This window comes from Bos mutus, chromosome 8 (assembly GCF_027580195.1).
Source record: "Bos mutus isolate GX-2022 chromosome 8, NWIPB_WYAK_1.1, whole genome shotgun sequence".
Classification (NCBI taxonomy): Eukaryota; Metazoa; Chordata; class Mammalia; order Artiodactyla; family Bovidae; genus Bos; species Bos mutus.
The window spans coordinates 23,688,221-23,709,819 of NC_091624.1; the positions used below are offsets into that span (position 1 = coordinate 23,688,221).

At 42.4% G+C, this 21,599-nt stretch overlaps 1 protein-coding gene across 1 annotated transcript in view; it reads right to left on the bottom strand.

The window, feature by feature from the left end:
* SHC3 (SHC adaptor protein 3) overlaps positions 1 to 21,599 on the bottom strand; it is a 119,980-nt gene that overhangs the window by 8,851 nt on the left and 89,530 nt on the right. The window contains exon 11 of the mRNA XM_070374921.1: positions 20,088 to 20,383. Within this exon, the coding sequence (XP_070231022.1) occupies positions 20,088 to 20,383 (296 nt within the window). The remainder of the gene's footprint in view (positions 1 to 20,087; positions 20,384 to 21,599) is intronic.

The following is a 21,599-nucleotide window of genomic DNA, read 5'->3' on the forward strand; positions in this document are numbered from 1 at the left end:
TGGAAACCCAACTCAGCCTCCAGCTCAGCACTCTCGGGTTCCTTCCTTCCATACCATCTCTCCCCAGGCCACCCACCAGCATCCTGCCTGCCTGCCAGGAAGGAGTCCACAGCTGTGAGGAGTGGCTCCAAGTTTCCACTGGAGGGTGACTCTAGCTGCGATAGAGGGGCAGTGCTGCAGTTCCTGGTCACTCAGTTCTGGAGCCAGGTATGGTGCCTGTCCATGAACTCCTCCTGAACAGATGAGGGCCTGAGATGGGGTGAGGGTCCCAGGAGGAACTCTGTCTCTTTGCTCTGCTCACTGGGCCTGTGCTCTGGTCCCTGGAGGCCACCAGTCCCACCCACCACCCTGAGTCAGTACACTCATAGGAGAGACCACACTTGAAAGAGGCAGTATGAAGTCTGGCCAGGAGCAGTCTCTCTTGTTTTGGATAGAGCCCCGGGGGCCTGCTCCTTTGAGAGGGAGGGGAGGTGGGGCAGGGAGTAGGCACCTCACTACATCCACAGATGCTCCAAGCCCGTAGTTGGCCCTCACAATGTATCTGGGATGCCTGGGTACTCCACTCTCTTTCCAGCCTCATTGCTCAGAACTTATCCCTCCCAGAGCAACCAGATATCTCCCATTCCTACCTTGGGGACCTGAAGATGCATCCATTCTCCTTAATTGTCTCAATATTCTTTCCCCAAGTTCCTTTTTATTTTATTATATTGGAGTGAAATATATTCCAATATAAATAGTTGTAGTATCAATACAAATAGTTGATTTAAAGTATTGTGTTAGTTTCTGCTGTACAGCAAAGTGTGTCAGTTATACACACACATGCATGCATTGTGTGCTAAGTCACTTCAGTTGTGTTGGATGCTTTGCAAACCTATAGACTGTAGTCTTGTCTAACTCAATGAAACTATGAGCCATGCTATGTAGGGCCACCCAAAAAGGACAGGTCATGGTGGAGAGTTCTGACAAAATGTGTTCCACTGGAAAAAGGAATGGCAAACCACTTCAGTATTCTTGCCTTGAGAACCCCATGAACAGTATGAAAAGGCAAAAAGATAGGACACTGAAAGATGAACTTCCCAGGTCGGTAGGTGCCCTATTAATATGCTACTGGAGATCAGTGGAGAAATAACTCCAGAAAGAATGAAGAGACAGAGCCAAAGCAAAAACAATACCCAGTTGTGGATGTGACTGGTGATGGAAGTAAAGTCTGATACTATAAAGAGCAATATTGCATAGGAACCTGGAATGTTAGGTCCATGAATCAAGGCAAATTAGAAGTTGTCAAACAGGAGATGGCAAGAGTGAACATCAACATTTTAGGAATCAGCAAATTAAAATGGACTGGAATGGGTGAATTTAACTTAGATGACCATTATATCTACTATTGGGGGCAAGAATCCCTTAGAAGAAATGGAATAGCCATCATAGTCAACAAAAGAGTCCGAGATGCAGTTCAGTTCAGTCACTCTGTCATGTCTGACTCTTTGTGACCCCATGAACTGCAGCACACCAGGCCTCCCTGTCCATCATCAACTCCCGGAGTCCACCCAAACCCATGTCCATGGAGTCGGTGATGCCATCCAACCATCTCATCCTCTGTCATCCCCTTCTCCTCCTGCCCTCAATCTTGCCCAGCATCAGGGTCTTCTCAAATGAGTCAGCTCTTCGCATCTGGTGCCCAAAGTATTGGAGTTTCAGCCTCAGCATCAGTCCTTCCAATGAACACCCAGGACTGATCTCCTTTAGGATGGACTGGTTGGATCTCTTTGTAGTCCAAGGGACTCTCAAGAGTCTTCTCCAACATCACAGTTCAAAAGAATCAATTCTTCAGCGCTCAGCATTCTTTATAGTCCAACTCTCACATCCATACACAAGGCTATGGAAAAACCATAGCCTTGACTAGATGGACCTTTGTTGACAAAGAAATGTCTCTGCTTTTTAATATGCTGTCTAGGTTAGTCATGACTTTCCTTCCAAGGAGTAAGCGTCTTTTAATTTCATGGCTGCAATCACCATCTGCAGTGATTTTGGAGCCCAGAAAAATTAAGTCAGCCACTGTATCCACTGTTTCCCCATCTACTTGCCACGAAGTGATGGGATTGGATGCCATGATCTTAGTTTTCTGAATGTTGAGCTTTAAGCCAACGTTTTCACTCTCCTCTTTCACTTTCATCAAGAGGCTCTTTAGTTCTTCTTCACTTGCTGCCATAAGGGTGGTGTCATCTGCATATCTGAGGTTATTGATATTTCTCCCAGCAATCTTGATTCCAGCTTGTGCTTCCTCCAGTGTAGCGTTTCTCATGATGTACTCTGCATATAAGTTAAATAAGCAGGGTGACAATATACAGCCTTGACGTACTCCTTTTCCTATTTGGAACCAGTCTGTTGTTCCATGTCCTTGGCTGCAATATCAAAAATGACAGAATAATTTCTGTTCCTTTACAGAAATACTGTGATATTGAAAGGCAAGCCATTCAATATCACCGTAATCCAAGTCTATGCCCCAACCAGTAACACTGAAGAAGCTGAAGTTGAACGGTTCTGTGAAGACCTACAAGACCTTCTAGAATTAACACCCCCCAAAAAAGATGTCCTTTTCATTATAGGGGACTGGAATGCAAAAGTAGGAAGTCAAGAAATACCTGGAGTAACAGGCAAATTTGGCCTTGGAATGAAGCAGGGCAAAGGCTAAGAGAGTTTTGCCAAGAGAACACACTGGTCATAGCAAACACCCTCTTCCAACAACACAAGAGAAGACTCCTCACATGTACACCACCAGATGGTCAATACCAAAATCAGGCTGATTATATTCTTTGCAGCCAAAGATGGAGAAGCTTTATACAGTCAGCAAACACAAGACCAGGAGCTGGCTCTGGCTCAGATCATGAACACCTTATGGCAAAATTCAGACTTAAATTGAAGAAAGTAGGGAAAACCACTACACCATTCAGGTTTGACCTACCTAAATCAAATCCCTTACAATTATACAGTGGAAGCAAGAAATAGATTCAAGGGACTAGATCTGACAGACAGAGTGCCTGAAGAACTATGGACAGAGGTTCATGACATTGTACAGGAGGCAGGGATCAAGACCATCTCCAAGAAAAAGAAATGCAAAAAGGCAAAATGGTTGTCTGGGGAGGCCTTGCAAATATCTGTGAAAAGAAGAGAAGTTAAAGGCAAAGGAGAAAAGGAAAGATATACCTATTTGAATGCAGAGTTCCAAAGAATAGCAAGGAGAGATAAGAAAGCCTTCCTCAGTGATCAGTGCAAAGAAATAGAGGAAAATAATAGAATGGGAAAGACTAGAGATCTCTTCAAGAAAATTAAAGATACCAAGGGAACATTTCATGCAAATATGGGCACAATTAAGGACAGAAATGGTATGCACCTAACAGAAGCAGAAGATATTAAGAAGAGGTTGCAAGAATACACAGAAAGACTGTACAAAACAGATCTTCCTGACCCAGCTAATCATGATGGTATGATAACTTACCTAGAGCCAGACATCCTGGAATGTGAAGTCAAGTGGGCCTTAGGAAGCATCACTACAAACAAAGCTAGTGGAGGTGATGGAATTCCAGTTGAGCTATTTCAAATCCTAAAAGATGATGCGGTGAAAGCACTGCACTCAATATGCCAGCAAATTTGGAAAACTCAGCAGTGGCCACAGGACTGGAAAAGGTCAGTTTTCATTCCAATCCCAAAGAAAGGCAATGCCAAAGAGTGTTCAAACTACTGCACAATTGCACTCATCTCATGCTAGCGAAGTTATGCTGAAAATTCTCCAAGCCAGGCTTCAACAGTACATGTTGAACTTCCAGATGTTCAAGCTGGATTTAGAAAAGGCAGAGGAAACAGAGATCAAATTGCCAACATCTATTGGATCATCGGAAAAGCAAGAGAGTTCCAGAAAGACATCTACTTCTGCTTTATTGACTATGCCAAAGCCTTTGACTGTGTGGATCACAACAAACTGTGGTAAATTCTTCAAGAGATGGAAATGCCAGACCACCTGACCTGCCTCCTGAGAAATCTGTATGCAGGTCAGGAAGCAACAGTTGGAACTGGACATGGAACAACAGAATGGTTCCAAATCAGGAAAGGAGTATGTCAAGGCAAGTATATTGTCACTCTGCTTATTTAACTTATGCAGGGTATATCATGAGAAATGCTGGACTGGATGAAGCTCAAGCTGGAATCAAGATTGCTGGGAGAAATATCAGTAACCTCAGATATGCAGATGATACCACCTTTATGGCAGAAAGTGAAGAACTAAAGAGCCTCTTGATGAAAGTGAAAGAGGAGAGTGAAAAAGTTGGCTTAAAACTCAACATTCAGAAAACTAAGATCATAGCATCTGGTCCCATCACTTCATGGCAAATAGATGGGGAACAAGGGAAACAGTGGAAACATTGACAGACTTTATTTTGGTGGGCTCCAAAATCACTGCAGATGGTGACTTCAGCCATAAAACTAAAGACGCTTGCTATTGGAGGAAAAGTTATGGCCAATCTAGACAGCATATGAAAAAACAGAGACATTACTTTGCTAACAAAGGTCCATCTAGTCAAAGCTATGGGTTTTTTTAGTAGTCATGTATGGATGTGAGAGTTGGATTATAAAGAAAGCTGAGCATTAAAGAATTGATGTTTTTGAACTGAGGTCTTGGAAGAGACTCTTGAGAGTCCCTCAGGTGCAAGGAGATCAAACCTGTCCATCAGGAAATCAGTCCTGAATATTCATTGAAAGGACTGATGGTGAAGCTGAAACTCCAATACTTTGGCCACCTGATATGAAACACTGACTCATTTGAAAAGACCCTGATGCTGGGAAAGATTGAAGGCAGGAGGAGAAGAGGAAGACAGAGGATGAGATGGTTGGATGGCATCACCGACTCAATGGACATGAGTTTGAGTAAACTCTGGGAGTTGATGATGGACAGGGAGGCCTGGCGTGCTGCAGTCCAGGAGGTCACAAAGAGTCAGACACAACTGAGTGACTGAACTGAACTGGACTGTAGTCTTCCAGGCTCCTCTGTCCATGGAGGCAAGAATACTAGAGGCAAGTACCAGAATATTCCAGGCAAGAATACTGGGGTGGGTTGTCATGCCCTCTTCCAGGGGATCTCCCCTATCCAAAGATCAAACCTGTGTCTCTTATATCTCCTGCATTAGCAGGCGGGTTCTTTACCACTAGTGCCATGTAGAATCCCATACATATACGTGTGTGTGTGTGTGTGTGTGTGTGTGTGTGTGTTGTTAGTCGCTCAGTCATATCCAACTCTTTGTGACCCCGTGGACTGTAGCCCGCCAGGCTACTCTGTCCATGGGATTGTCCAGACAAGGATACTGAAGTGGGTTGCCATTTCCTTGTCCAATATTACATATATCCACTCTTTTTTAGATTGTTTTCCTGTATAGGCCATTACAGCACAGAGTTCCCTGTGCTATACACTATGTTTTTTTTTTTAATTTTATTTTATTTATAAACTTTACAATATTGTATTGGTTTTGCCATATATCAAAATGAATCCGCCACAGGTATACATGTGTTCCCCATCCTGAACCGTCCTCCCTCCTCCCTCCCCATACCATCCCTCTGGGTCGTCCCATTGCACCGGCCCCAAGCATCCAGTATCGTGCATCGAACCTGGACTGGTGACTCATTTCATATATGATATACACTATGTTCTTATTCATTATCTATTTTATATATAGTAGTGTGTATATGTCAACCTCACCCTCCCAATTTATCCCTTCCCACTTTCTTCCCTGGTAACCATAAGTTGGTTTTCTACATCTGTGACTCTATTTCTGTTTTGTAAATAAGTTCATTTGAACCATTTTTTTATAAGCACATGTAAGTGATATCATATGATATTTTTCTTTCTTTGTCTGATACTTCACTCAATGTGACAATCTCTAGGTCCATTCATCTTTCCCCAAGTTCTTAGTCTCACTCCCCTGCCATAATGTGGTCACTCTTATCCCTCCCCTTCCATCAACCCCAAAGACATGGGATGTCTTTCGGTCCTGTATCTCTGGGCCTTTAGTCCCATATCCCACTCTTCCACTAACTCTATGCTCCAGATGTGGATATCAGAAGCCATCTGCTTCGGGTTTTAAACTTTTTTAAATGAGGATGTTTTCCTCTCCTGGGATCCAAGTCTGCTATGAGGCCCCTCTCCACCCACCTCTGTAAGTACTGAAGGGGAAGAAACTTCCCAGTCAGGTCCCCTGACTCTTGGGCATTAAGCCTCAGTAAGGATGTAATCTGATGGGCACATTCAGGAAAAAAAACAAAAAACAAAAAAACACCTTATGCAAGACTTTCTGGCATCTTTGCATCAAGGTTGTTTAATCCTCCTGGAGCTCCGTAGAATTCCCCATCCAGAAAGACCCCTGAGTGCCATAGCAGGCCCCTTTTAGGAGGATGAAGGCATCCAGGAAGTCAGCTTGAGCCTAGTACTGTCAGGGTGTTGCCTTTACATTGATTCCTTATTCCCACTTCTTAAGGATTAATATGGAGAAGACAATGGCACTCCACTCCAGTACTCTTGCTTGGAAAATCCCATGGGCTGAGGAGCCTGGTAGGCTGTAGTCCATGGGGTCACTAAGAGTCGGATACGACTGAGCAACTTCCCTTTCACTTTTCACTTTCATGCATTGGAGAAGGAAATGGCAACCCACTCCAGCGTTCTTGCCTGGAGAATCCCAGGGACGGCGGAGCCTGGTGGGCTGCCATCTATGGGGTCACACAGAGTCGGACACGACTGAAGCGACTTAGCAGCAGTAGCAGCAGCAAGGATTAACATTCATTTCTGTTCTACGGCAATAGGGCAGATGCAGGATTTATGATGGGGAGGTGTCTGGGACAATGGTCTGAACCTAGACTCACATTGGCATCACCTGAGTTGCTTTCCAGAATTCCATGCCCAGGCCAGCTCCACCAGGAGCTTGGGGTGAGGCCTGGCCACTGGCATGTTTCATATTCCCTCCATGACTGCAGCATTCTGCCCAAGCTGAGGACCACTTGTCAATGTTTTTGTAGTGCATAGGATGGCCAGTATAAACATGCACACATGGAAACAAAGGCACACAGAAGGAGTAAGAAATATAAAGAAATAGTTTACTTCACTTCCATAAATACATGCTGCAAGCCCATCTGGATTCTGCCCAGAGAACTTGCAGCCCACAGAGCTATCTGTGGGGCTGACCTGCCATGTGTTGGAAATGTCAAAGGCTGATTTTAAAAGCCCAGCAACCCAGATAAACTTAGGACAAACTCCTCCAGATGCATAAAGGACTTTGCTACAAAAAATGACACAAGGAATGTTAACCCTAGAAAACTATGTGCGGCAGAGGATGAGACAGTTGGATGGCATCACCATGAGCATGAGTTTGAGCAAACTCCAGGAGATAATGAAGGACAGGGAAGCCTGGCATGCTGCAGTTCATGGGGTGGCAAAGAGTTGGACATGACTTAGTGACTGAACAAGGAGGATAGACTAAAATATGCATGTATTATAAAAGAAGAAAGATCTGAAGTCAATCATGTAAACTTCCACCATAGGAAACTAGAAAAGCAACAGCAATTTAAGTTCAAAGTAAGAGAGAGAAATAATAAAAATTAGAGCAGAAATCAATGAAATTGAAATAGGAAATCAGTATAGAAAATCAATGAGTCCAAAAGCTAGTTCTCTTAAAAGTTAAAATCAGTAAGCCTCTAACCAGGCTACCTAAGAGAAAAAGAAAGAAGACACAAATTACTCATATCAGAAGTGAAAGAAGGGTCATCACTACAGATCTCATGAACATTAAAAGGAAAATAAAGGAATATTATAAGTAATGATGCTTTCCCACTATAACTAGAAACAAAGCAAGGATGTCCCATTACATTACTCTTTCTCAACACCAAAATGGAAGTGCTAGCTAATACAATAAGTCAAGAAAGGAAATACTTGAGAAGGAAAAAATAAAACCGCGCTTGCTCACAGATAATATGATTATCTATGAATAAAACTCAAAAAAGTCAACAGCAACAACAACAACAAAAAAAAAACTTTCCTGGAATGAATAAGTGATTGCATCAAGGTTTCAGGATAAGAGGTTAATATACAAAAGTCAATTGCTTTTCTATATGTAAGCAATGAACAAGCTGAATTTGAAATTTAAAATACTATTTATATTCAGTTCAGTTCAGTTTAGTTGCTCAATCGTGTCTGACTCTTTGCGACCCCATGAATTGCAGCACGCCAGGCCTCCGTGTCCATCACCAACTCCCGGAGTCCATCCAAACCCAAGTCCATTGAGTCGGTGATGCCATCCAACCATCTCATCCTCTGTCGTCCCCTTCTCCTCCTGCCCTCAATCTTTCCCAGCATCAGGTTCTCTTCAAATGAGTCAGCTCTTCACATTAGGTGGCCAAAGTATTGGAGTTTCAGCCTCAACATCAGTCCTTCCAATGAATACCCAGGACTGATGTCCTTTAGGATGGACTGGTTGGATCTCCTTGCAGTCCAAGGGACTCTCAAGAGTCTTCTCCAACACCACAGTTCAAAAGCATCAATTCTTCGGTGCTCAGCCTTCTTCACAGTCCAACTCTCACATCCATACATGACCACTGGAAAAACCATAGCCTTGACTAGGTGGACCTTTGTTGGCAAAGTAATATCTCTGCTTTCAAGGGACATGAATAACCAAAAAGTCTTGAAAAAAAAAAAAGAACTAAGTTAGAAGACTCACACTTCCTGATTTCAAAACTCACTACAAAGTTACAGTAATCAAAACAATAAGATATTGGTTTAAAGATAGGCATATAGACCAAGGGAATAGAATAGAGAGCCCAGAAAACAAAACGCCCACAACATGTGGGCAAATTTTTTTGACTGGGAAGCCAAGGCCTTTCACTAGAGAAAGGACAGTTTTTTCAACAAATGTCTCTGGGAAAACTGGATATCCACGTGCAAAAAAATAAAGCCGCACCCTTAACTGACGCAACATACAAAAACTAACTGAAAATGGATCTAAGACCAAAGTATAATGACGTACATCTCATAGCCATTGTGATGGCTATTATTTAAAAAAAAAAAACAACAGAAAATAGGAAATGTTGGCAAAGATGTGTGGAAGCTGGAACTCATACATACAATGGAATATTAGTTAGCTTTAAAAAGGAAGGTAATTAGTACACATGCTACAGTATGAATAAAACTTGAGGGCATTATATTAAGTGAAAGAAACCAAACATAAAAAGACAAATACTATATGAATCCAAGTATATGAGGTACTTGTTGTTTAGTTGCTAAGTCATACCCAACTCTTTTGAGACCCCATGGACTGTCTGTGGGATTTTCCAGACAAGAATACTGGGTTGGGTTGCCATTTCCTTCTCCAGGGGATCTTCCTGACCCAGGAATTAAACCCGAAGTTCCTGCCATGTCTCCTGAATTGCAGATGGGTTCTTTCCACTGAGTCACTGGAGAAGCCCATGAGGTACCTGGAGTAGTCAAAATCATTGACAGAGGAAGTAAACTGGTGAAGGCCAGGGGCTGTGAGATGGGAATGAGTGAGTGAGTGAATGTCGCTCAGTCGTGTCTGACTCTTTGTGACCCCATGGACTATACAGTCCATGGAATTCTCCAGGCCAGAATACTGGAGTGAGTAGCCTTTCCCTTCACCAGGGGATCTTCCAAACCCAGGGATCAAACCCAGGTCTCCTGCATTGCAGGCAGGAGTTATTGCTTAACAAGTATAAAGTTTCAGTGTTGCAAGACAAAAAGATTTCTGGAGGTGGATGGTGGTGATGGTTGCATATCTATATGAACATACTTAATATCACTGTACACTCAAAAATGGTTAAGATGGTAAATTTTATACTATATATATTTTACTACAATAAAAAAAAATGAAGGGAAAAAATAAAAAGAAGGGGAAAAAATGAGCAAAAGATCTGAACAGATATTTCTCCAAAGAAGATACCCAAATGGCCAATAAGCACATGAAAGGGTGCTCAACATCAAGAGTCATCAAGGAAAATGCAAATCAAAACTACAATGGTATGCCACTTTATATCCACTAGTATTCTCAAATTTAAAAGTCAGATAATAACAAGTGTTGGTGATGACACAGAGAAATTAGAACCCTTATACACTGCTTAATGATGCAGCTGCTTTGGAAAATTGTCTGGCATTTCAAGTGACTATTTATAAAGTTACCATTTGACATACTAATTCAACTCCTAGGTATATATCCAAGGTAAATGAAATATATGTCCTTTCAGAAACTTTTATATAATGTTTACAGTGGCATTATTCACAATTGCCAACTGCCCATCAACAGATTAATCATAAATAAAATGTTGTATATCCATAAACTGAGTATTATTCATCCATAAAAAAGAAGTGCTAACACATGTTACAGCATAGATAAGCCTTTAAAACATTATGCTAAGTGAAAAAAATTAGTCACGAAAGTGTACATGTTATATGATTCTGTTCATATGAAAGTCTAGAATGGTATAATCTGCAGAGACAGAAAACTGCTGAGTGGTTCCTAATGCTGGAGAATGGGAGACTAGGAGGGTGATAGCTAAATGGTACAGCATGAAATTACAAAACGGACTGTGATGATGGATGCACATATCTGTGAATATACTAAAAACCACTGAATCGTACACTTTAAATGGGTATTATGTAAATTATATCCCAATAAAGCTGTTTTTAAAGATCTCTATGTCTACCAGTTCATAGAAAATATAGGAGGCAAGAAAAAAGTTAAATAACGCCACAAGGAAACAAGGACCCAAATCATAATGTACCCAAATCATAATGCAGGATATTTTACAGACAAATGTCTAATTCCTCAAATAAATCAAGGGGGATTTAGTTCCTCAAATAAGTCAAGAGAGAGGCAGAAAGAAAGTTGCAACAGAGTGAGAGCCATAGGAGACATAACAAAATGCATTATGCGGATCATCTATCAATTCTGATTCCAACAAACTTCCTATAAAAAGAACATCTTTAAGATAATCAGGAAAATTTCAATATGTTCCATAATTATTTTTGGTTTTGTTGGTATAATGATGGTATGTTATTGTTGCAATGTCCTTATTGGTAGAGATCCCTGCAGAAGTTACAGGAAAAATGACAGGAAGCCCAGAATCTGCTATGAATTACTTTGAAAATTTCCTCCTTCCCCTTCCTTTCTTTTCCTTTTCCTTCCTAAAAGAACAATCAGTCCAAAAGCCAAGAAGATAGGTCTCGGTGCTATGAGGGTCATGTAGTCACAATGGCCCCACATGGCATCCTGGAGTGTTAGCAGAGTGGAAATGCCCATGGGATGGCTGGATGGACTGGCACAGGGTTTCAGAGACATCCATGCCAGGGAGAAGGTTGGGCAGTGCAGTATGGTGGTCAGAGCCAAGGAGTGGGGGGGTGTGTATGTAGGAGGGTAGAGTGGCACAGACATCGGAGCATGAACAAGGTGAGGAGGGAATCGCATGGAGAAGGGTTGGGCCGGGCAGTCCAAGTCAAGGCTGGGTGAGGAAGGTTTCCACACAGAGTAGGGGCAGCAGCCGTGATGGGTGATGTATCACATAAAAAGGAGTTCATCAAATAGGTTAAATTGTTAAGAATAATGGGAGTCAAGTTTCTTGTTGGAGAAGGGAGTTGTAGACAGAGAAAAGGAAAAAAGTAAAAATGAACCCTGTGATTGTAGCTTGAAATTAGAAGAATTTTTGTGAACACCTGGTTTCCAGTTCTCTGGTGGCTCAGACGGCAAAGAATCTGCCTGCAATGCAGGAGACTCGGGTTCAGCCCTGGGGTGGAGAAGATCTCCTGGAGAAGGGATGGCTACCCACTCAAGCGTTCTTGCCTGGAGAATCCCATGGACAGAGGAGCCAGGTGGCTACAGTCCACATGGTCGCAAAGAGTCAAACACAACTGAGCAAGCAAAGCTTCACTTTCACAGATAGATATAGAAATAGACATGGAAATAAATGTGTGTGTGTGTGTGTGTGTGTGTACAGTGTCTGTCCATTTAGAGCGTCTGGTAGCAGCAACACCCCACCAGCAATGAGCATGTGCAATGCCCAGATCTTGGTCTCTGAAGGAACCAGACCACAGTTCATTTGGAGAAGTGGGTAACTGCAGGACTTGGCCAGGTGGCCGAGTTTTATCATTTTGCATCAGAAGAAAGAAGATGCTGAAAGATAAAGACATGTCAAAAGGACATAGAAGCCAGCTTGAAGGAGCATCAAAATGAATACAATAACTAAGTATAACCTGTTGGATGGCATCACCAACTCAATGGACATGAGTTTGAGCAAGCTCCAGGAGATAGTGAAGGATAGGGAAGCCTGATGTGCTGCAGTCCATGGGGTTGCAGAGTCAGACACGACTAAGCGACTGAGCAACAACAACAAATAGCCCACTGAATAAAACAGGAAACTAGAAATCTACAACAGCAAAAATAAGTGATTAGATGGAAAGTTTGATCTATGAAGAGGGAAGTTATGTAATTTTCAAAGCACCTCCCCCAAATGTTAATTCAAGGGAAAGGAGAGGGTCTGCTATGGGGAAGGATGCCAACACCTCCCCAGTGAAGCCGTCCAGGTGAACACTCACCAGCAGTCAGCATCTCCCCAGCAGGGAGATGTGTTCCTATACACATACAGCGAGCAGTGTTCCTATGATAGTTCAGCCAAGATGTGTAAGCTGACTCCAATAATGAGGAAACATCAGAGGAACCTGAACTGAGAACTGTTGTAGGTTGAAGGAGGCCAAATAGACATCACCACTGAATGCAGCACATGATTCTGAACTGGATCCTTTCAGGACAAAGGACACTCTTGGGATGAGCTGGTGGTGATGCAGCAGGATAAAGGTCTGATTCATTCGGGTGTCTGTACCATGGTTAGGCAGGAGAATTGTTAGCAGGAATTCATACTCCAGTACTCAAGGGGGTGATGGAATATCTGAGCAGTTGACTCTCAAATGATTCCAGAGAAGAAAGTTTTTGTATACTGTGCTTCCAAAAGATACTCCAAAAAAAATGAATGGGGTGAGATACAGGTGAAATGATATTAGAACAATATTGGTCATTTTTGCAGCCATTAATAAGTACTTGGGAATCCATTAGACCACTTTCTTTGCTCCAGTGCATTAAAGAAAAATGTAAAGCCAGTGCTGACACAAGACAGATGGAGGAAGAAGGGGGAGGAAAGAAAGGACCTGCCCGGTGCCCACTCTGCCTGGGGCAGGGGACGAAGTTGTGAGACACCGGTCCTTACACTGATGGAACTGGAGAGAGCCGCGGTAGATCGCAAGGCACAAAAACAAGCACTAGAAAAACTAAAATACTTGTCAAAAAATTAAAGAGGTAGCAAAAATGAGGTAGACTAAAGAGTGTTCGCAGGGAACATCAAGAAACAATGTCTGGAAATTTTAAATTAATGAATCAAGCACTCTTCAAAGAACTTTAAAGAGAATCCGTTGGCAGAGCCTGTCTCTCTTGGAATCAGAAATAGGGTAGGGAGGAAGGAGGGGGCCTATCAGTTTTCATTAAACCCTTTCTGTCTTTTTGTTCATATCTGGGGACACTATATTGACAGAAAGTTAAAAGACAGATTGTTGAGATGACCTTGTCAGTCAAGCACTTTTCATGCTTCCTTACATTTCTCCACCCCTCTTGGAGCCAGGAGGGGACTAATGAACCATGAGGTACGTGACATGTGTCACTTCCCCAGTGAGGCCACTGATCTTCCTCCATCCCTCTCTTCTCCACGGTGACAAGGCAGACCCAGGAGATGGACGAGCCTGCATCCCTGAGCCACCCAAGCAAGGACCGGAGAGGCTAGGGAGCCACAAACACCAGCTTGGCGTGAGTGGGAACAGAAGCTCTGCTGGATTTAATCATTTTTAACCAGAATTCACCTTTTATTTATTAAGGCAGCACAGTCTAGACTGACTGGTAAAAAGGGAATTTAAAAATAATAACATGGCTTTATTAAGTGGAGGGATTGGGGGAAGGCTTTGTGTTTTCTTAATTACACTAAGAAGAAAGTAACAATCTAATAAATGTGAATGTTGGATGGCTGTTGTGGTTTGGTGATTTTATGAAAGCAAAAGCCCCTATGTGCTCTCAAACCTGTCACAACCTGAGACGACATTAACAAACAACCTGAGGTCACATTAATGAAGCCCACGGAACACCCAGCCATGTGTGACAGCAGCTTGTTCAAATGCAAGCACGCTCGCTGCCCACCACACTTTGCTGGCCCTTCAGGGCCAAAGTGATGAATCAGTGATAAATGACTCAGGGAATAATTTTAGACACAGAGCGCTGACTAAATGTTTCTGAAAGATGTTGAAAAGATTAAAAAAAAAATGCACCAGATGCCATCTCTGAGGCTGTTCCTACAGACCAACTCATGGGCCTATTTCCAGCTGGTATTTTCAAGGGTTGATAGCTTCAGCAACTCCCCAGGAGCTCAGAAGCCCAGCCACAGCCATCCCCGTTACCCGTTATCAGTGCCCTCAGGAGCCTTGAACAATCAGTGCACAGTGGGAAGGCACATAGGTTGATATACTCGGGGGTAAATTTAGACGCAGAACTGTTTTGCATCCTTATTTTTCTGAGTAATCTGTTCTGCCAAGTTTTCCCCTTTATAGTCTGGGACCAACCAATTACCATGAAAATCAGATGAATAAATATTGAAGAGAATGTGTTCATCGTCTATTTTCGTGTCCTCACAGCAAGCAAGCAACATTATATTTTTAATTAAGTCTTTGATTTCCATTTTCCCTTTCAACTAAAGCTGTCCTCCATAGGATCAATTAAGCTAGATAATCAGATCCAGTGAAAAGCCCCCCAAAAGAACAGTTATTAGTAGGTGTGATTCACACATTTTCCCAACCATACTGCAAATTTCTGCTCCAAAATTAAAGTTGTAGAGACAACACAGTGCGGGGTGCTCGGGGCTTGCTCAGACATCTGGTCTAACTTCATCTCCTTCTTACCTTCTACATTATTTCTATACTGGCTTGTGAATGTATAATATATTAGTAGTACATATCTTTTCATAAATCATCCTTTTGTCTATAAGGACTGAGTGACCAAAAAAAAATACTAATCATCTTTGATCTATAAGAGGGTATAATTTAGCTAAATTTTAAATTTTTAAAAAATACCTAAAATTTTCAACCAAAATATTTATATTCTCATAGAATTGCTTAGATATTTTCTCTCCTATTTACTTAGAGATAACTACAACAAATTTCATAGGTAGTCAATGTGGACAGAAAGAACTCTGGACTGAGTCTATGTAGAAAACTTATTTGTGAACCCAGGCTGTCTTCTTGGGTCCTCAGTTCCCAACCTGCAAAAGTCTGAGGTTGCTTTATGTATTCAGTTAACCATTGCTTATTGAACACCACTTATGTGCCAGGACCTATTCTAGATGGTGGGAAATAACAACACTGAACAAGACTGCTACCCTCATGGGGATTATAGTCTAGTTGTTGTTGTTTAGTCTCTAAGTCGTGTCCAACTATTTCATGACCCTGTGAACTGTAGCCCACCAGGCTCCTCTGCTCATGGGATTTCCAAGGCAAGAATACTGGAGTAGGTTGCCGTTTCCTTCTCCAGGGGATCTTCCCAACACAGGGACTGAACTGACTGAACTCACGTCTCCTGCATTGGCAGGCAGATTCTTTACTGCTGAGCCACTAGGGAAGCCCTGTTGTCTAGTTGGGGAAGCTAAATGATAAATTAGCAAATAAAAGAGTGCTTGTTTGTGATAAGTGCTTAAGGGTAAGAATAAATCAGGGTAAAGAAGTAGCAGTTATACAAAGTATTCTCTAAGAGATAAAATGGTGGGGGGAGGAGGTTTCTCTGATTTGGAGTAAACCTAGATCATTGTAGGAGAAGGCAATGGCAACCCACTCCAGTGTTCTTGCCTGGAGAATCCCGGGGACCGGGGAGCCTGGTGGGTTGCCGTCTATGGGGTCGCACAGAGTCGGACAAGACTGAAGCGACTTAGCAGCAGCAGCAGCGGTAGATCATTGTAAGAGGTGATTATAACCCCATAATCTTGACATCGCTTGATGAACACACAACCAAAGGAAGCAAAGACAATGAAGACAGATTTCTCTTATGAACAGCACCTGAAAAAATTCTAAAGAAAATATTCAGACTCCAAATCCAAATCCATGATTACTATGTCATAGACCAAGCAGAGTTTATGCCAGGATGAAACATCAGAAAAATCTACCTGTGTAATTCCCCAGACAAATGGACTTTAGGGGAAACAAATCATGGTATTATCTCAAAAGCTGTTGAAGAAACATTTGATAAAGTTCAATACCTATACATGATAAAAGTAATTGGGTAATTAATATATATGTTAATGAGAGCAGAGATTATCCTTCCAACTGGTCATAGACATACACCAGGTGCCAAAATCAATATCTGGATTAGTAGTCCTTCAGTACACATTTGTTGAGTGAAGAATGAATGAATGAATGAAGTCCTTTAGGCTGATTAGAACATCTATAAAAGCTTTCATCATCCTTAAGGGAGAAAGTGAAAGACACTCAGTCTTGTCTGATTCTTTGCGACCCCATGGACTGTAGACCACCAGGCTCCCCTGTCCATGAAATTCTCCAGGCAAGAATACTGGAGTGGGAAGCTGTTCCCTTCTCCAGGGGATCTTCCCATCCCAGGGATTAAACCCGGGTCTTATGCATTGCAGGCAGATTCTTCACTGTCTGAGCCACCACAAAAGCCCGCAAGAAAATTGAGAGGCCATTCCTTTTCAGGTTGGAAACTGCACAAGGGCGCCCCCTCCTGGCCAATGCTCAAAGATGCCCTGGTCAGCTCAGCAGTACCCTGTGAGGTCTGGGATTTGGAGGACAGGAGGGAAAAACTGCCAGTGTTTGCAATAGCATGACCGCTGGTCCAGTAAAACTACAACAGTCAGAAAAATTTCCAGAATCCAGATCACACTACTTTCCTCTCCCTGAAGCAATAACTACTGAAAAGAAGTAATCAAAAATAACATATCACTTAAAACAGGCACTAAAACTAGGCACCCAAGGAAGTAACCTGATAAAGGAAACAGGAGAACTTTCTGGAGAGAATTTTAAAATTCTAACAAAAGATATCTTAACACTAAATAAGTGGGGACATGCCATGTTCATGGAGGTGATGATTTACTATTAAAAAAAATGTCAGCTGTCCTCAAATTAATCTACAAATTAAGCACAAGTCCTCTCAAAATCCCAGCATATAGTTTTGGTGACTTGGTAAACTGAATCTAAACTCAGAACAAAGAATAAAGGTCTGAGAATATCTAAGACAACTTATGAAAAGGAGATTCAAGAGGAAGGACTCACCACCAGATATTAGGATAGTTTAAAGCAGTAATGACTAAAGCGGTATGGAACACGGACAAAGAACAGAGCATCAAACCAACAGAACAGAACTGAGAGTCCAGAAACGGACCCACGACACAGAGAACTTAGTGTGTGTTAGAAGGAGCGTCACCACCACAGAGAAAAGACGAATTCTTCGGTAAATAGTGATGGGAAAATGGACTCAATACGTGGCGATTTTTTAGATGTTGGGTCCTTCTCTTATATCATCTTCTAAAGTAACTTCAGTTGGGCTTGAAAGGTAGATGTGAAAGATAAAACCATGAAGCTAATAGGAGAAAATACGGAAGGAAGATGCAGTATACCTGTGATTGGTAGGTGAGAAATCTTTTAAAACTAAAAACTATAAACCATAAAGGGGAAAATTAATGGATTTAGCTATATTCTCAGAAAAAAAGACTTTTATTTGATGAAGGTCACAGACAAAATTATCTGAGAGGTGAAGACATGGGAGAGTACAAATGGACATTCTATGACTGGAGAAAACTCAAGAAAGCCCAATAAGAAAATTAAAGGGGAAATATGGGGGAAAGATAGGAATACAAAATTTACGGAGAAACCTGTTAAAGTGCAATCAAAGAATTGCATGGCAAACAATAAGACATCTTTTCACTCCCCACCCCAGTCATATTAGCATAATTAGAGAGAGAAGAGGCAGATGAGGGACCTTCATCCTCTGCCACTGTGCATGTCGGTAACCCTAGCCATTCTGGAAGTAAATGCAACCCCACAGTGACATTAAATGTATATACATTCTGCGATCAAAAATTCCTATCTTGGGATATGCCCAAGAGAGGCCGTACCAGGTGCAGGGGGAAACAAGCACAAGGTTTGCAGCGCCTTCAGGGTTTTAATCCTTCACAAAAGAGCTCAGGAAGTGATGTGTAGACTGTGGATCCAGTGAGCCCCAGATGGCCCACCCAAGAAACAGTTCATCACGCAGAGGCACCACTGACAGATCTCAAAAACATGTACCGAAGGGGAAAAGAAAGAAATGATTTGCAGAACAATATCATGTTTGTGAATTTCTAAAACACAGAAGTACAAAATATGTATTTTCCCTGGTATGTATATATGTGAGAAAAAAATCCATACAGCTAAGGAAAGTGGATTGCTGCTGCTGCTGCTAAGTCGCTTCAGTCGTGTCCGACTCTGTGCGACCCCATAGACAGCAGCCCACCAGGCTCCCTCGTCCCTGGGATTCTCCAGGCAAGAATACTGGAGTGGGTTGCCATTTCCTTCTCCAATGCATGAAAGTGAAAAGTGAAAGTGAAGTCACTCAGTCGTGTCCGACTCTTAGTGACCTCATAGACTGCAGCCCACCAGGCTCCTCTGTCCATGGAATTTTCCAGGCAAGAGTACTGGAGTGGGGTGCCATTGCCTTCTCTGAGGAAAGTGGATTGGAAGGCTATAAATTACATTTATGGGGCATGGTTGCCCAGGTGGAAGGGAAAGAGGAGATGCAGAAGTCTAGGGAGCCAAGATAGGCAGGCAGCTAAGTCCAGACACCTGAGGCAAAGCATCATCTCTAACACACACAGTTCAGTTGTGTCCAAATTCAACTGAAGACTGTCTACATCCCTACCTGTCAATCAAAAAATGCAATATCTGTCATAGAGAACAGACTTGTGGTTGCAAAGGGAGGGAGGGGATGGGGGAGGGAAGGACTGAGAGTTTGGGATTAGCAGATGCAAACTATTATACAGAGGTAGGATAACAACAAGGTTCTACTATATACACAGGGAACTATATCCAATGTCCTGTGATAAGCCACAATGCAAAAGAATATATATATATACATGTACATATATATATATGTCTGTAAGTATAACTGAGTCACTTTTCTGTACAGCAAAAATTAACACATTATAAATCAACTATACTTCAACAAAATTTTTAAAAATACAATATCCTTTACTATTGAGATAACTCTACCTGCTGCATTGTTCTCACTGGATAAAAGATTTTAAACAACAATCCTGGAATTTACTCAATGGTTAGGTTAGTGTAACTACATTTATTAAACTTAGTAATTCTTGGACTATGCCAGGGTGAAGTCAAATTTTGTTTACTTACTGGAAGATGGGGTATTCAGTCAACCCTACAGAATTATTCAGACACATTCTGCTAGGAAGAGCCAAAAAGCCAAACTCACTGTCATGAGCTATTACTTCTCTGGATGGGAAAGCAAGAGACAATTAATAGGAGGCTTACCTACTGCTCCGTCACATTTTACAACCTGCAAATAAAATCTTGTGGTTCAACTTGTAGAGAAATTTGGGGTGCGTATCAAAAGCCCAGAAACCCTGCACTTGGGAACAAAGATTCACAATGAATGTGTTTGGAAGGGAAACTCTCGCAGTTATTGTATTCACTTTAAAGAACACGAGAATTAAGGCTTTCCACCTGGGTTCTGGTGAATTTCCAAGTCTTATAAGTTGCATGGGGCTCTAACCACAGGCTCCAGTAATCTGACTCTGGCCTGAAAGTAAGTCCTCTGGGCCTGGTCTCCAGGGTCCCAGAGGAGTGACTGTCAGGACTCAGCAGACATATGTGGGTAGAGAAGGGAAAGTGGTCCCAGTGCAGTGACCTAGGGGAGACTGTTGGAGGAAGGGTGGCCAGTGCAGGCCGTACTCCGCCCTGTGCTCACCGTGCCTTCTGGGTCCACGAGCAGCAAGTGTTTGGCCTGGCCGTTGTGCATGCCAGTGAGGACGAAGGATCCCGGGTTGGTGGTACTCTTCCTGACCAAGAAGTCTCCATCTCTCTTTAGCAGCCCCTCTGCCTCCTTCCTGCTCATCTCCCCTTGGTACCAAGGCTCTGCTTTCAGTTCTTCCAGCATCTTGGCATCTGGTGCTCTGGGTGAGACGGGGCTGATGCATTCCATGGAGGCTGCCTTGCTCAACACAGGCCCCAAGGACTGAATCTTGAGAGCATCTTCAAAAGGCTCTGCCAACAACATGTGCCAGCAACACGTCAATTCCAAGGAGAGCAAAAGATAAACAACACAATGTGAGGGTTGGCAATGCAAAGGCAACTTCGACCAGAAAAAAAAAGTAAAGTAGAGAAAACGGACTGGCTGGTAAGATAACAAGATTCACCGTAATGGCATCTGAAAACACAGCCCAAACCTTGGCATGACTCTCTCTGATGAGTCTGCTTTCCCAAGACAGCTGGGCATTGTGTCTTGTGCCAACGATTCAAGCACACCCTTTGTCTCACTGGTATGACTTCGTTTTTGCATGCTGCAAGAGGCCAGGCATACTACATGCCATCTACTTTCTCTGGTACATTGGCTAGCCTCTTCAACAAATGTGCTCTCTTCTGAATAAAAATCTGTCAATACCAAAGAAAATACACAGAGGAAAAGACAAATTGCAAGGTTTTGCAAAACCGAAACCCAGCCCAACAAATGTTTCTTTCAAAATAGGTGCATTTTTAAAAGAGAAGAAAACCAACATTTATTAGCAGCCCTTTGTGTGACTTGCCCCAGGCTAGGAGCTCTACCTCCCCTTGACCTTCACTTGCTTCCCTGGGGAAAAAGGCTCTTGTATGAATGTTTGAGATTGAGCTTGACTCCATGCCCTTCAGAACACACTTCTCACTGCGGGGCATTGCTCTAAACAGCAACAAATATCAGCAGTGAGAGAAGTCGACAGGCACATCTAATTAAATCTCAATGTTGGATTTTCAAACAAAGCAATACGTACAACAGCACTCTGAAAAATGCACACAGTGCTACACAAAAGTAAGGTGTTGCAATGTTTATTGAGGGCCACACTGCCAACATGCTACAATGCAAACACCACAAGACCAGGAAGGCTTCTCTCCTGGGCATAGCTGCATCCCCAGAGACCAACACTGCTCCTGGGTCATAGTTTGTACCCTGTAAACATTCAGGGAGTGCTGTAAAATCAGACCCGTTTGTTAAATGTTAGCAGAGAATGGGCAGAAGTGAAGTGAATAAATGAAACCAAAACTAAGACATTTTGACAACTTACTAAATTATTTACAGATTTGGGTGCCCACCCTCCCCAAAAAAAGAAGAGGTTAAAACTATGGGCTAAAATTGTTTGTGTATTTTCTTTTTTCATTCTACTTTTTCCCCTGATTACTGGGAGTAGTTGAAAATTTGTATTCTATTTCTATACCATCACCATCACCA